We start from the raw sequence: 12927 nt of genomic DNA, 5'->3' as shown, positions 1-12927 counted from the left end.
CAAACCTGTGATATTTTATGAATGCAATATCAAGCTCTGTTCATCAGACATGCCAGAACCTGAAGTATACACCTAATTCCCGTAAGATACCTCCCTTTATAGCACTGGGCTCTGATAAACTTGGCTGTGGATGTGAAAAAGCAGCAGTAGAGAGATAGGGTTTAGTTTTTCAGGATCATTTATACGTTATGATTACGTTTTATAGAATGAAAAGTAGCCCAGAGTTCTGCCTTTATACAGCATAGTACTTCTAGCAGTCCTGAAGGTTAATTATAATTTGGGCTTGTTGAAGCTTAGTTGACTTTTCTTCTTACAGATATCCGCATTTCTAGAAAGCAGAAATGACCATGACTGCCAACAAGAATGCCAGTGTCAACAGCAGATCTGGAGGGAGTAAAGTGCCTCAGGACACTCTGGATAGGTAAGTGGTGAACTGCAGGCTTTGTAGATTCTGAGAAAGGTTTGTCTGTGTTTGGAACAAAATCTCTGTTCAAAGGCCAGCGTCCTCTATTCTGACACAGAGAGAGCTTTGCTGGGCTGAGGCTTTTTGTAGGGATTGAAGGAACCGAGGTATGAGATAAGGTCTGCTTCTGGCATATTTCTGTCAAGCTATTGCTGCTTGCTGGTTGGTTATGATGAAAGTGATTGCAAGGAAGGACCTATGTGGAAGGCACTGTGTAGGCCTCAAAGAGGGTTGGGTGAAATTTCTTGGCCATATGACTGCATGTCAGCTTTTCACTATTGCCAATATCCAGTTTGTATTTTGTATTGATTTGTGTCACGTTTTCTCTGCTGTATCTGCCTTGACAGACAGTGGACATAGGCTGCCTCCTGTTGCAGGTCAGGCAGTGGATGTGAAAGGACTGAATGTGAAGTACAGGGCTCATCTCTGTTGCTTCGCTGCTTTGTCCTCCTTTCTGTAGCGTTAAGGTAATTTACAAAGCAGATCAACTTTATCATGCACAGCTAGGGGAAAACTGGAGCCAAGGACACCTTAAGTCCCCAAGCCTGGCAATCAATCTGTTTAGACTAGACTAGAAAACAAAGTGCGCCTGCAAATTTATGCATATTTACTTGTATCTAAGAAGCACTATCCTGATAAAGTTCCAGTCGGTTGAAGGCTGTGACATAGCTGCACGCAGTGGTGCAGACACCTGTAAATAATAGATACCTTTCACTCGTGAATTAGTACAATGAAATGCCAAGAAGGGTAGAGTCAGTTATTACTCCCTTGTCCTTCAGTTTACACTGATCAAAGGCAGCGTTTTGAGGATGAGAAGTTTTCTTTCGGCAACTCTGCTTTGGAATATTGCTTTGGTATGCAAGTAAACAACTCACCTGCAGCCAACAAGTTCACATATCCATGTCAGAAGGAGTCTTGTTCTCAGACACAGCCTTCACAAAGTAATGCTGACTGATTCAGCCTGTGGCCTTCACACGGGACAAGCCCACCAACTGCTCTCATTCTAGGACTGACAGTTGGAAACCCCTCACTTACATCTGCAGTCCCACTAGGACAGATTTGGTATGCTTTGACTGGGAAAGTTTAGACAACCATGGGATTAAAGAACCTTTGTGAATTAACTGTTTGAACACAGGAGCAAAACTCTAGGCTTTGAATGTCACTTAGTGAGGTGAGCAGAAAGCCACACAAACTGTGCAGGGTCTGTCTTCAAATGCATGAAATGTATGTTGACTTATCAATCTGTCCTTGCTGTAGCATTTTGTCCAGTTCTCCAGGGAAACCTTGCACAGATATATTGTCCTATTTTGTTTTGAGTGGCTGTTCTACACTACCTTACACAATAACATGCTAGTGTCTTAATTTTTATTGTGTTTTGGCTCAAAACAAGACTTTAACCCCATTGTAAGCAGCATAGAGGAGGAATGTGCAAGTAACTTGCACTGACCTTATATAGTCTCTGTACTGCAGTAATACCTTTATGCTAGGTATTGGACATAGAAACAAGGAAGACGCTCTTGGCCTTACAAAGTTCAACAAATATCTCTGCAAGGCATAAAGCAGGCCACGATAAAATGGGCCTGTGCCCAGAAATGAATGTTGTAGAGGAAAAAAATCAGTGGAGGTGCTATTTATTTGTTGGACACTTTGGGACAGGAGCACGGGTTGTACCAATGCCAATGAAATGCTGCGATCACTTTGGCCAGGCCAGGTGGCATTGTAGCCGTACCTGACAGAGGGTACCACACCTGGTAGGCTGTGTCAGGGTCACTCCTAGCTGATAGCAGGACAGTATGTGCAGAGGAGGGTTATGTTGGGAGAACTTTGCTGTTTCAAATACATTAGTAAAGACTGTGATTCAGGTGAGTAGATCATAGAATTACTGTTTGATTTGATCCACTTGAAAATGAAATGTCAGAGGAAAAGAGTCCTGTATTGACAGCTGCCAGGTAGAATAGCTGGCGTAGATGGAGATGTTCAGACAGAGAAGTTGAGGAGAGTTGGTTTTGATCCTAGCAGAGGGCTGTAGGTCAGCTTGAAAGTGTTGTTGAATACTGGCTTTGTTTGGCGTACCTGCCATTGTATTCTGAACTTTTCCAAGCACAAACAATGGAAAAGGGAAAATATAAATTAAATTCTAAGATATTCAGGATGGAAGCAATGGAAGATATATTTTTTAACAGCTTATTTCTTTTCTGTTTTTATTTAAATGAAAACCTCTTTTTAATGACACATCTCTGTTTTGTGTTTAAACACTGGGTTTGTTCTCAGTTTTGGTTGTCTTTCTATATTTTGTGCCCATATGGCTGCATCTGCATTCCCTTCTGTATCTAATAACTTGTTTCTCTCTTTCAGCTCTCTGCCACACCTTCCCACTTATCTACACATATTATTGAATCACAATAATCTCAGGCAATTTTCCTGAGTTGGATGAAACGGCTTTACCCTAATTACCAAGGGACAGGTTGGCCTACAAAGTAGTGGCGAATTAATAATCAACATCCTTAGGTAGAACCCTGACCCTAGTCCTGTCTCTGCTAGTCACCTGCTTTGTGGCATTGTCACACTCTTCCCATGTATAAATCTTTCATTAGGTTGATTTGCCTTTCTTCTTCCTGGTGCTGTCCTCCTTTTGCTTTTTAAATTATGCAGTTAACTAAAGATATAGATAACCAGCATCCATTCTAGTGTCTTTTATTAGGCCTATCATGCTGTGTTAAAACTCAGCAGAAAGGGACTTGATGTCCTTGTACGCTTCCCAGTTTGTTAGTTTGTGCATTTGGCATCTCTTAGTACAATACAGTAAAAACATAAAATAAAGGGGGAGGAGGGCAGCTAGAGGAATTTCTAGAGAGGTATTCATATGTGGATATTAAAAACAGATCCCTAATGATATCTGGCATTCTCAAGTTGTTTATCATCCTTCCATCAGTGCAGACAGATTGGTGCTGGGAACTTGGGTCTAGACTTTAGCAAAGCTTGGACCTACTCTTTTGTTTTAAAATCCTTTCCATTCTGAATAGCTTAGAAAGTACTGTGGGGTACTGAGTTATTGGATAATAACTGTCAAATAAACTGTCTTTCCTTATCATCACCATCTGTTTTGATTAGAATTTGTCAGGAAAAGTTTTTGTAAGTACAAGTATGGACCTGAAGCTCAGGAAAATCTTTGAGTTGCATTTACGTGACAAGTGAGGAGATGAATAAATTGTCATGCACCAGTTCTCCATCCATTATTTTGCCTTATGTAAACTTCTTCACCTGTCTTTGTGAAACCCTGTAAGAGGGTGTTATCTGAATCAACCATGAGGATTCTTCATTTTAGTCAGACTGTAAATCAGAGGAATAAGTGCTGGCGTAATGAAATTTTAAGGCTTGCAGGATTTATTGCAAACATGCTTGCAGATTCACTTAAACTGAACAGTCATAGTCTGTTTAGTATGGGATTTGACTGGGGACTTGGAAATCTGCAAATGTGCTTTCTTTATAATTTGATGGTGTAGAGTTTCAGTAAGTGCTGGCATAACATGGGTGTATTAGTCTCCTGGTGGCTAAGACATCTTTTTAGTGTTATTTTCTTGTCAGTCCTAGTTTTCTTGGGGTTTGTTGTTGCAAGACTGTTCAGTTGGACTTGGCGGTCTCGAAGGTCTTTTCCAGCCTAAATGATTCTGTGATTCTAAGACACGAGGTGTGTTTCAGTCCAATAGTGTCACCAACTGATTTCACTTTTTGTGATTTCCTTATGGGTCAGAAGCAAAGGTCAGGGAAGTCTATAGAAGTCTTACTTTGACTGCGAATCAGACCCTCATAGATCATGGATATAAATTTTAATAATAAAAATCTTCACTGGAAAAGAGGTGCCTGCAGGTAAACATCTATACAGCTGCATGCTTTGCAAACATCAAGATGCTTGTAGTAATTAAGATTCCTGTGGTCCTCACTGGTGTGAGGCACCACAGCCATTTTTCCCCCAGAGGTGTGCTAATGGCAGCTTAGGAAATGAGGGAGAGACAGAGAGCAGAGTGAGGACATTATTCTTACCTGAGAAACTGGTTGTGGGATTCACAGGTTTCTGCTCTGAGCACCGAAGGAGAAACTGTTTGGATCTGAAGAAAGTGAAGTGATTTAAATAAACTTCCACACTAATACCTTTTTTCTGAAGTTCATTCACCACTTGTTACAAATGGAGATTTTTGTGTGTCTTGGACGAGACAAACTTGTCTGTGCTCCGAATAGGAAAATTGTAGAAAGATGACAAGGGTAGTCGAAGGTATGAAACATTTTCACTACAAGGCAAGAACAGATTGACTGGGACTCTTTGTCCTGGAAAGGAAAGGATTGGAGGGGAAGAAGGGGTAATAGTGGTTTCTGAAATGATATATGGAACAGAGATGGTAAATAGGGGAAAAAACCCCTCTTTTCATTTAAGAACTAATATGAATCAAATGAAACTAGATGACAACAGGTTCCAAATCTGTTGAAAAGAAGGTACTTCTCTGCAGCATGTTTTTAAACTATGGAACTTACTGCTGCGGAATGTTGCAATCAGACAAATTTGTGGAAGAAAAATCTACCAAGGGCTTTTAGCCACAGAAGCAAAATCTATTATAGGAAGCGAATATTAGAGAGTTTGCAAAAGGATTGTCATCCTTATGAAACGAGACTTTCTGGCTTCTGGTGAACTTCAAGGACACAGCTTTAATCCTTTCTTGTGAGTCACTGAGGTAAACACTGAGGAACAGGAGGTTAGGAAAGCACCTTATGTGTAGCTGAAAGTGACTTCTTAGCAACTCTGGCAGGAAGCAGCTCTGTGAAATCTTATTAACTCTTCAACAGGAGACAAAGGAGCCCATAGCATGCTTGCAGCTCGTGCGTGACCCTTTTGCATCAAACGACTACTTGATTTGATTGCACAATACTTAAGAGGATCAGTATAACTCTGAGGAAACCTTAAGAGAACAGAAGTCAAAGAAAAGGCATAGGGCTGTTTGTAGCTCTCTCACCACACTGTGGCTTGCTTTCCCTTAGCAAGTGATTTCACATTTATCTTGAGTCTTTGTGTTTTATGCAGAAACTCTATTTGAATTAATGAATTAATTTATAAAGTATTTGTCCTAATCTTGTGTTTGCTTCAGTGCAAAGGTAAATGTAGAAATGGCACTACCAACTCTGACTTAAAAGTCACCTCAACACTATACTGTATTAAGACAGGCCTGTAGTTCTGTCTGTGAGGTCATGGTCTACTTAACAAAATACAGGCTTCAAACTTGTAGTCTGTTGAGTCTAACAGAGAAAAGGACAAAAAAAATCCAAACAAAATAATTATATATTAATATATCATTATATCTTCAAACGGCAATTTAGTTTGAGATGCTAGATGTGACAAGCATCAGTCCAGAGCTGAAAAATGTTTAAAGTGTGGCTCCATAACTTCTGTAAATCATTCCTAATGTCTTCACCTCTGGCTAATATGCCATCTCTTAACTTGGGATCTCAAGGCATTTTGTATGCTTAACTTGAGCTTTCTCACCTGCCTGCAGTACACTACTGGGAGTGTACAAGAAGTACAAACAGGAAGTGTTTGCTTTTAGAGGAGCCCATCGATTTATAGTTTTTTATCTCAGGGTATTGCATGATGCACAAGTCATTTCAGAATTTGGAGACGTAGACTTCTTCCAATGTAATTGTGAGTAAGTGATAGCATTTTCCTTTACCTCCAACATCTTCTGTGGTGCAGGCTGTGCCTGACGTACGAGTCCCACCTTGCAAGCTGGATGCAGAGCTGGAAATGGCAGAACTGTGCTCCTGCCAGGTGATGTTGCCCTCATACAGGCAGTGTTGGAATGAGAAACAGACTAAATAATATAAGACACATTTTTACTATGGGATGGGATTTTAAAGTAAATTATCTAATCAAAAATATTTAAAAATATGAGCAGTATCCTTCTGCTGTAAGCACAGAATATATCGCTGCAGGCAGGGTTAATTAGACATTGATTTGACATGTTTTCTCAACTAACAGCTTTTGGCTAAATTTCTGTTAATCTGGAAAAATATTATACATGTTAATATCTTTTTTTGTAAACTACATTAATACTTAATGTAGACAAAACTAGGATGGTATTTTGATTTATTAAGCAATATATGAACTTTACAAGGTATCTCAGAATAATGTCATTACAGTTATTCTCAATTTCTTGAAAAGCAAGTAAAGGCAATTGTCCTCTAATTTCTTACAGAACAGTACAAAGTCTATACCATGTAAAGCCCATTTAAAATGTGTGCACACGAGTTTGACAAATCAAGACTTAGGAGTGAGCTTTAGAAAGCTTCAGCACATTTGTATACCATTTATAGTGAACAAAAATCGAGTTCACTGAAAACATTTTGCTAGTGTGATGACTTTAGTGCTTTATATAGAGGGATTGCCATGATGAGCTAGAACAAACATCTTTTTAGTTTAATGTCTCTGGGCTTGATTTGGGAAGACAGCCAAAGCAGAAATCAATCCTGGTTCCAGTTGTGCAAAAGGACCAAGTATCTGAGGAAGACTACATCGCCGGAACTATGTGAGTTTCAGTGTGGATTGGATTTTGTGATGTGGGCTGTCTTTCCACCCAATCTGCACAGGAAAAGTGTCATTCTCACTGAGTTGGAGAATGTTCTTCAGCTGAGAAATCTTGGTTCAATGACATGATAAACTGAGCGCGCTGATGTCAATGGGTCATAGAGCAAGGCATCAAATTTGTGCTAGCAAAAGATTACATCTGCAAATTGCTGTGAGCAAAAAGTTGCAAGTTAAGTTCCTAGTCTAATAACGTTCATAAGAATTCTCCTTTCTAAATACTTCTAGTTGAATCGTTGAATCAAATATACTCTTGCTCAATTAAAACCTGAAATATGATCTCAGAGTTGCATCTTTCTCCTTGCCTGGGAAGAACTGAGCTGAGTACCCACAAATCTCTAAATATAGGCTTTGTTTTTTATCTCCCAGCAGTGTGTGGGGCCATTCCTCCTGTCACTGACAATTTGTCAGCCCCATTAGTCTAAGATGCACTGAGATATGTTTAGACTAGCTTTGTGGCTCAGACCTTCTTTGGAATTTAAGTTAACGGGACAGAATTCTGGTTGGCTGGAGCTAGTTTAGCTCCAGTGAAGGCAATACAGATACACCACATAAACCAAATGACTACCTGGACTAGTATAACTCTGGAGGTACCTGAGAAGTGTTTCAGATGAATTGTTTATAATTCTTTAAATATCGAGTGAAATAGTGACTTATATTTCCTAATCAAGCAAGCCCATTGGGTAGTGTTATGTCCAGCTTTATCACGAGTCCGGGATTATTTGCTGTTGTAATTCGTAGGTAAAATCACTGTGGGAAATTCAGAGGGAAGGCCCCTCAGGCTTGTGCATCCACTTGGTGCTAGCTAAACCAGAGGCCAGATCTGGACCTGCTTCTGCAGGCCTCAGCTTCTGCATGGCCAGCATCAGTCATGTAAAGGGGAGGCCAGATGCTCCCCTTTTGGAACAACGGGTCTTTGTATTTGCTTCTTGCTTTTTGGGGTTACAGATGACTGCATGAGGTGCAAGGCTGTGGAGGGCTGATTTGCAGTGTTAGCAGAGTCCTGGAGCAGTATTCTTGTATTCTGCTTCCAGTATCCACCCCAATTCTTTTGTTTGGGAACCTGGTAAATAATCACTGCATTTGCGTAAGCAAACAAAACCTCTCTTGTTTGTTTTAACAACAGCCTTGATGTTTGAGCATGACAGAACACAGCAAAGCTAGGCTGTGTAGGAGAAGTACGGCTTGAGTTGGTTACTGGGAGAAGCATTGTTTTGGCTTGGTTACCTGTCCGCATTGTGCACGTGTGTCCATGCTCAGCTACTTCATGTACACATCAGGGTCTTGTGTTTTATTATTGCATTTCTCTGGTAAAGGCAGAAACAGCAAGAGCCTTAAGAAAAATCTTAGTTAAAGGAAGACTTCATGTCTGTGTTTCAGCCTTAAAAAACTGAGAAGGACATTCACTTCCAAAATCAGTCCTAGTCAAGCCAAATTAATTCAGTTTTACAGCAAATTTATTTATTTGAGTGAAATTAATTCTTGGTCTACATTAATAAACCCAACTGAAATACTTTGTTTACTTTGAAGAAAGCATTATGTGGTTGTGGCCTGGGCAGAGGACTAGAAATATTTTGCCTTAGGAGTTGAGACCTCCAGAATTCTTAAATAAAAGAATGTACAGATCTGTCTGGCATTGGGGTTAAACAGTGCTCTGCTGCTCTCAGTGCTGGAGCGTGGGTGGCAGTGGCAGTTGTTTGCTCTGCTGGCTTGTCCTGGGAGTGCTCTATTCACTTCCCTTTCCGCAGTAAATTTTTCATTTCAAAGGTAATCTCATGTCAAGAGAAAAACCCGTCTCTATAGGGAGAAGTGATGTGTTCAGAGAGGCAATATCTGTCCAGTACTTTCCTCTCATTTAGAGAGATCAGTTCATGGATGCACCTGCAGTGGCTTTTGCTTGCTATTAACTGATGCGAATTTTAATTTAATTTGTATAATTTCAATCCTTCTGCTATTGTAACTCTCCACGTCTACTAAAAGAAAAAACCCAAACCACACCAGTGCCCTTCAGCTCTGAGTTAAACTGTAGACACTGTCCAAGTTTGGTGTCAGGTCATTCATCCGGATGCAGTCCAGTCTGCCTGCACTGACAGGTGAAGGTAACGTGACTATTGCAAAAGGCCTGTGTTCACGTTTGGGGCTGGATGCCTCGGGGGGCAGAGAAGGCAGCCCGACGTAGAACAGCTCCCTTGCCATTGCCACCACGGAGCGTGATGAGGGACATAACTCTGCATCCACCACAATGAAGTCCTGATCCTACTGTAAGAAAAGTACTAATAGTAAGATAAACAAAATGCAATTTTTTGTATTTATGTATTTCATGTTAATATGAATTTAAAGACTATAACATATATTACACATCATGGGTGTTTTGAATGGAGAGAATTGTGAAGAAAGCAATAATTCGGAAATCAAAGGATGCATCTTCAGCTCCCTGTGTTGCCTTAAACCAATAAGGTTTTGGTCTTATTTGAATCTCTAATGCATACAATTTTCCCACTAATTATGTGTGACTGCCATTGTCTTACCACAATTATGATAAAGTATTCTCTCATCTCTTACTCTTTCTTTGCTAAATATGTGGACAGTGTTGCTGTGAGTGACAGAAAAGCTGCTTCTCTTGCCCTTTTATGGATGGCTGCATTTCAGTTACAGGTGAAAGGGGCGCTCCGCCTGGGCTCTACAGTTAGTTGCATGGTTTAAAGGAGTCTCCATGAAACATTGGTTATAGATAGATATAGATAGCTATACTATTCTTCACACTTACTTAAAATTTTCAGTGTGGCTGATGTTCCCATCCATGCTTAATAGAAAGTTTAGTGGGTTATTTGGATGCCAGTTCAATTTGTGTTACAATGATATGCCATGGGGAAAAAATGCTGGTGTGCTCCCTGCTGCCTCAGATGTGTGCTGAAATGGTTACCAAAACACTCAGCCAAGAGCAGTGTGTCTCAGTGAAAACCTTTCTCTGGAGGAGACACGCAGGTGTAGATGCAGAAAACGGGGAAAGAGAAGGCATCAGGTCTAGAAGAGGTGATGGTTTTGCACAATTTTAGGGAGATCTGTGCATGGTTTTGTAGGTTAGCATTTGCCTTTTCGTGTGTATTCGGGTGTACAAGTTCTTGTTTTCAAGGGACTTTGGTGGGAAAGGAGTGAGACCAGCTTGGAAAGGAGAGTGAGCTACATATGCCTAAAGCAGGGAGCCAAGTCTTCATTTTGTACATTTTAAAATAAAAGCTGCTTTGTCTCCATCAGTTGTGGGGTAGCCTGGGCTAAACAGCTCCCAGTTTTCACCGTCAGAGCAGCCCTCGAGGACTTTGTTAGAGCACCAGGAGGCCAGTGGTGTGAGTTCAGCTGATGTGCTCTCGACGTGTCCCTGCCTCTCCCTGTGCTGTGCCAGGCAGCAGTGAGGCTGGGCTGGGACCACTCGCCGCGCTGCAGGAGAGCTCCTGTCAGCTGAGTGTGGCTTAAGGCAAGGAGGCACTCTGCACTGAGCTGCTGGGATGGGTTTTCCTGCCAAAAGTATTTGTCTGCTGCTCAGAAATACTGGTGAGAATCTTTTAAGCTCTTTATGAATTTGTGAAACAAACCCTGTAGAAAACGTTTGTTACTTTAAAAAAGAACTGAGTTTTAATATTTTGACAGTGAGCTTGAGAATAGGAAGAATAGGGGTTCAATAAAATTCTGATAAGAGTAATCAATATGCTAAGTTACTGGAGACATGATGAGACACAGCTTTCTTTTTTTTTAACCATTGAGGTTTAGAAAACAATACAAATAAACTTCAGCCAAACAACTGTGAAAACAGAATAACTGATGTGAAATCTATCAGCAAGTATTGTACTCGTTTAAAAGCAGAAACAGTTTGAACTGTGCAGCTGACAGATTTTCAGCAGGTCAGTTCCCAGCAGCGCAAAGTTACATTTGGTTCAGAAAGGAGTAAAAGCTGTTATTTACCCTGTCAAGTTGGAGGTGTGTTTGGGACACAGAGCTCTGGCAGCTCAACTCTGAACTGGGAGATGGGAGGGCGCCTACTGTCATGAGGAACAGAAACATTAGCAGTGGGAACAAGTCAACGCACTGATTCAAATGACCCTGAAACTGGGAAGAGCTTGAATACAGGCGTTGACTTTATTGTTGTCCTTTATCTGAGTGAGTGGCATCGGTGGGGTCCTGATTTCCTGTGGTCTGAGGCATAAAGTTCCCCTCCCTCACCCTGCTCAGCAGTGACCGCAGGGCAGAGGGCATACTGAAATCTCTTGAAATCTCTTCAGTAGGATTGCAGAAATATTCTTGTAAGCACAGTGGTCTAGAGACATAAGAGAAGAATGGTCTGTAAGGTGAGGTAACAGCTTCCGATTAGATCAAGAAATGAAATTGATGAAATGGACCTACTTTCAGGTACATCCTTTGGGCTTCCTCAAACAGCTGATGGTGAGAGGTGGGGAATTTGGCTATTCCATTTCTTTTGTTGGCTGTTTTGTTTCACTTTGATTTTAAATGTTGGTTCAGAAAGAAGAATTACTTACTTACACGCACTCGTTGGTCAAGCAATTAAATTTTTCTTAGATGGAAGTTGTGTTACTATATGCCCCCCATTTGCACAAGTTCTTAAGAAAAAACCCCTAAACCCTAAAATTTTGATTGCATTTTGCTTCACGTAGCTTCTGATCAAGTTCACTTTGTTATTACTTGGAGGCTGCAGGAATGTACCCAGGCAAATCGCTTACCGTTGTAATTTAATTCTCATGGCACTTTGAATGCTTTATGCTTTTTTATGCAGCAAGTCATAAATTGTCATTAAAATTAACTTTTCCCTTCTATTAAGGCTTATATTTGCTAAAACCACTGGAAACTAGCTAAAAAATGAAAAGTAACAAGTGTCTTAAAAAGCAGAATGTTGTAGTTGACAGGTTAGACTGAAAGTGGCATTTTTAATGCAACTGTGTTCTGTTCCAGTACAAAGATGACTTAGACTAATGCTGCAATCTTTATTTGTTTAATCACTGTATTTGCATTAGTGTACTCAGTAGTACTAAGACCTGAACTAAACTATTGTGTATTTTTGCAGAAAACTATTACAACAGCATGGTTTTGGAAATGTTTCTGATGTCTTTCTAGTGCTTTTACTGCACTGAAATGTAGTGAATAAAAGCAATGAGCAAGATACTTGTTAAAACACTTATGGGAGTCTCCATCAATGCAGTATCAGAAAATAAACGCAGGAGTCTTATGTGAACTTGTGATGGTAAGAAGTGAGACAGAATTCCACAGGGGATATAGCATAGTAGTCATGTGCAGAGCATTTTTACGTCATGGTGCCAATATTTCAATTTTTCTACAGGAAGTCGTTCTTAGGAATGAAATTTTATTGCCCTCTGGATCAGGAAGACACTGGCAATCTCACTGAAAAGACCAATAAAGATACAAGTCATGAACATTACTAATGATGTTTCATGTTCTGTGAGGATCTGTCCATTAGGAGCTGGTCTAAGACCCTCATCTCTTTACACTTGAGCTGTTGAAAAGCCATCAGCATGGGAGAACAATTTCCGTTCTATGCCCTAATCAGTCTGGATTTGAATCAGTGATCTAGAAATGAAAGAGTCTGTATTCTCTTACCAGTTTCCTGCATTGTTTAGTTATCTTAAAAAAATATTTTCCACTTGAGCAGAACAGAAAATTAAGAGAAGACATAGCAGAATTTGTAAAGAGTAAGATTGAAAGGAAGAACTGAACATAATAAAGTAAAGGTAAGTGAAAGCATTACTGTGAGATTCTTCCCTGATTGGAAAAAAACAGTTTGTTCAGAAAGCCAAGGCAAGAAGTGTATTGACAT

The 12927-nt window shown here is 40.3% G+C and overlaps 1 protein-coding gene across 1 annotated transcript in view; it reads left to right on the top strand.

Annotated features, from left to right (window-relative positions):
* The first annotated feature begins 341 nt into the window (after positions 1 to 341).
* The window catches only part of DENND2B (DENN domain containing 2B), a 103428-nt gene continuing 90842 nt past the window's right edge, over positions 342 to 12927 (top strand). The window contains exon 1 of the mRNA XM_086472417.1: positions 342 to 421. Within this exon, the coding sequence (XP_086328543.1) occupies positions 342 to 421 (80 nt within the window). The remainder of the gene's footprint in view (positions 422 to 12927) is intronic.

Source organism: Leptosomus discolor, chromosome 12 (genome assembly GCF_034619465.1).
Source record: "Leptosomus discolor isolate bLepDis1 chromosome 12, bLepDis1.hap2, whole genome shotgun sequence".
Classification (NCBI taxonomy): Eukaryota; Metazoa; Chordata; class Aves; order Leptosomiformes; family Leptosomidae; genus Leptosomus; species Leptosomus discolor.
This window is presented reverse-complemented; position numbering and strand designations above follow the sequence as displayed.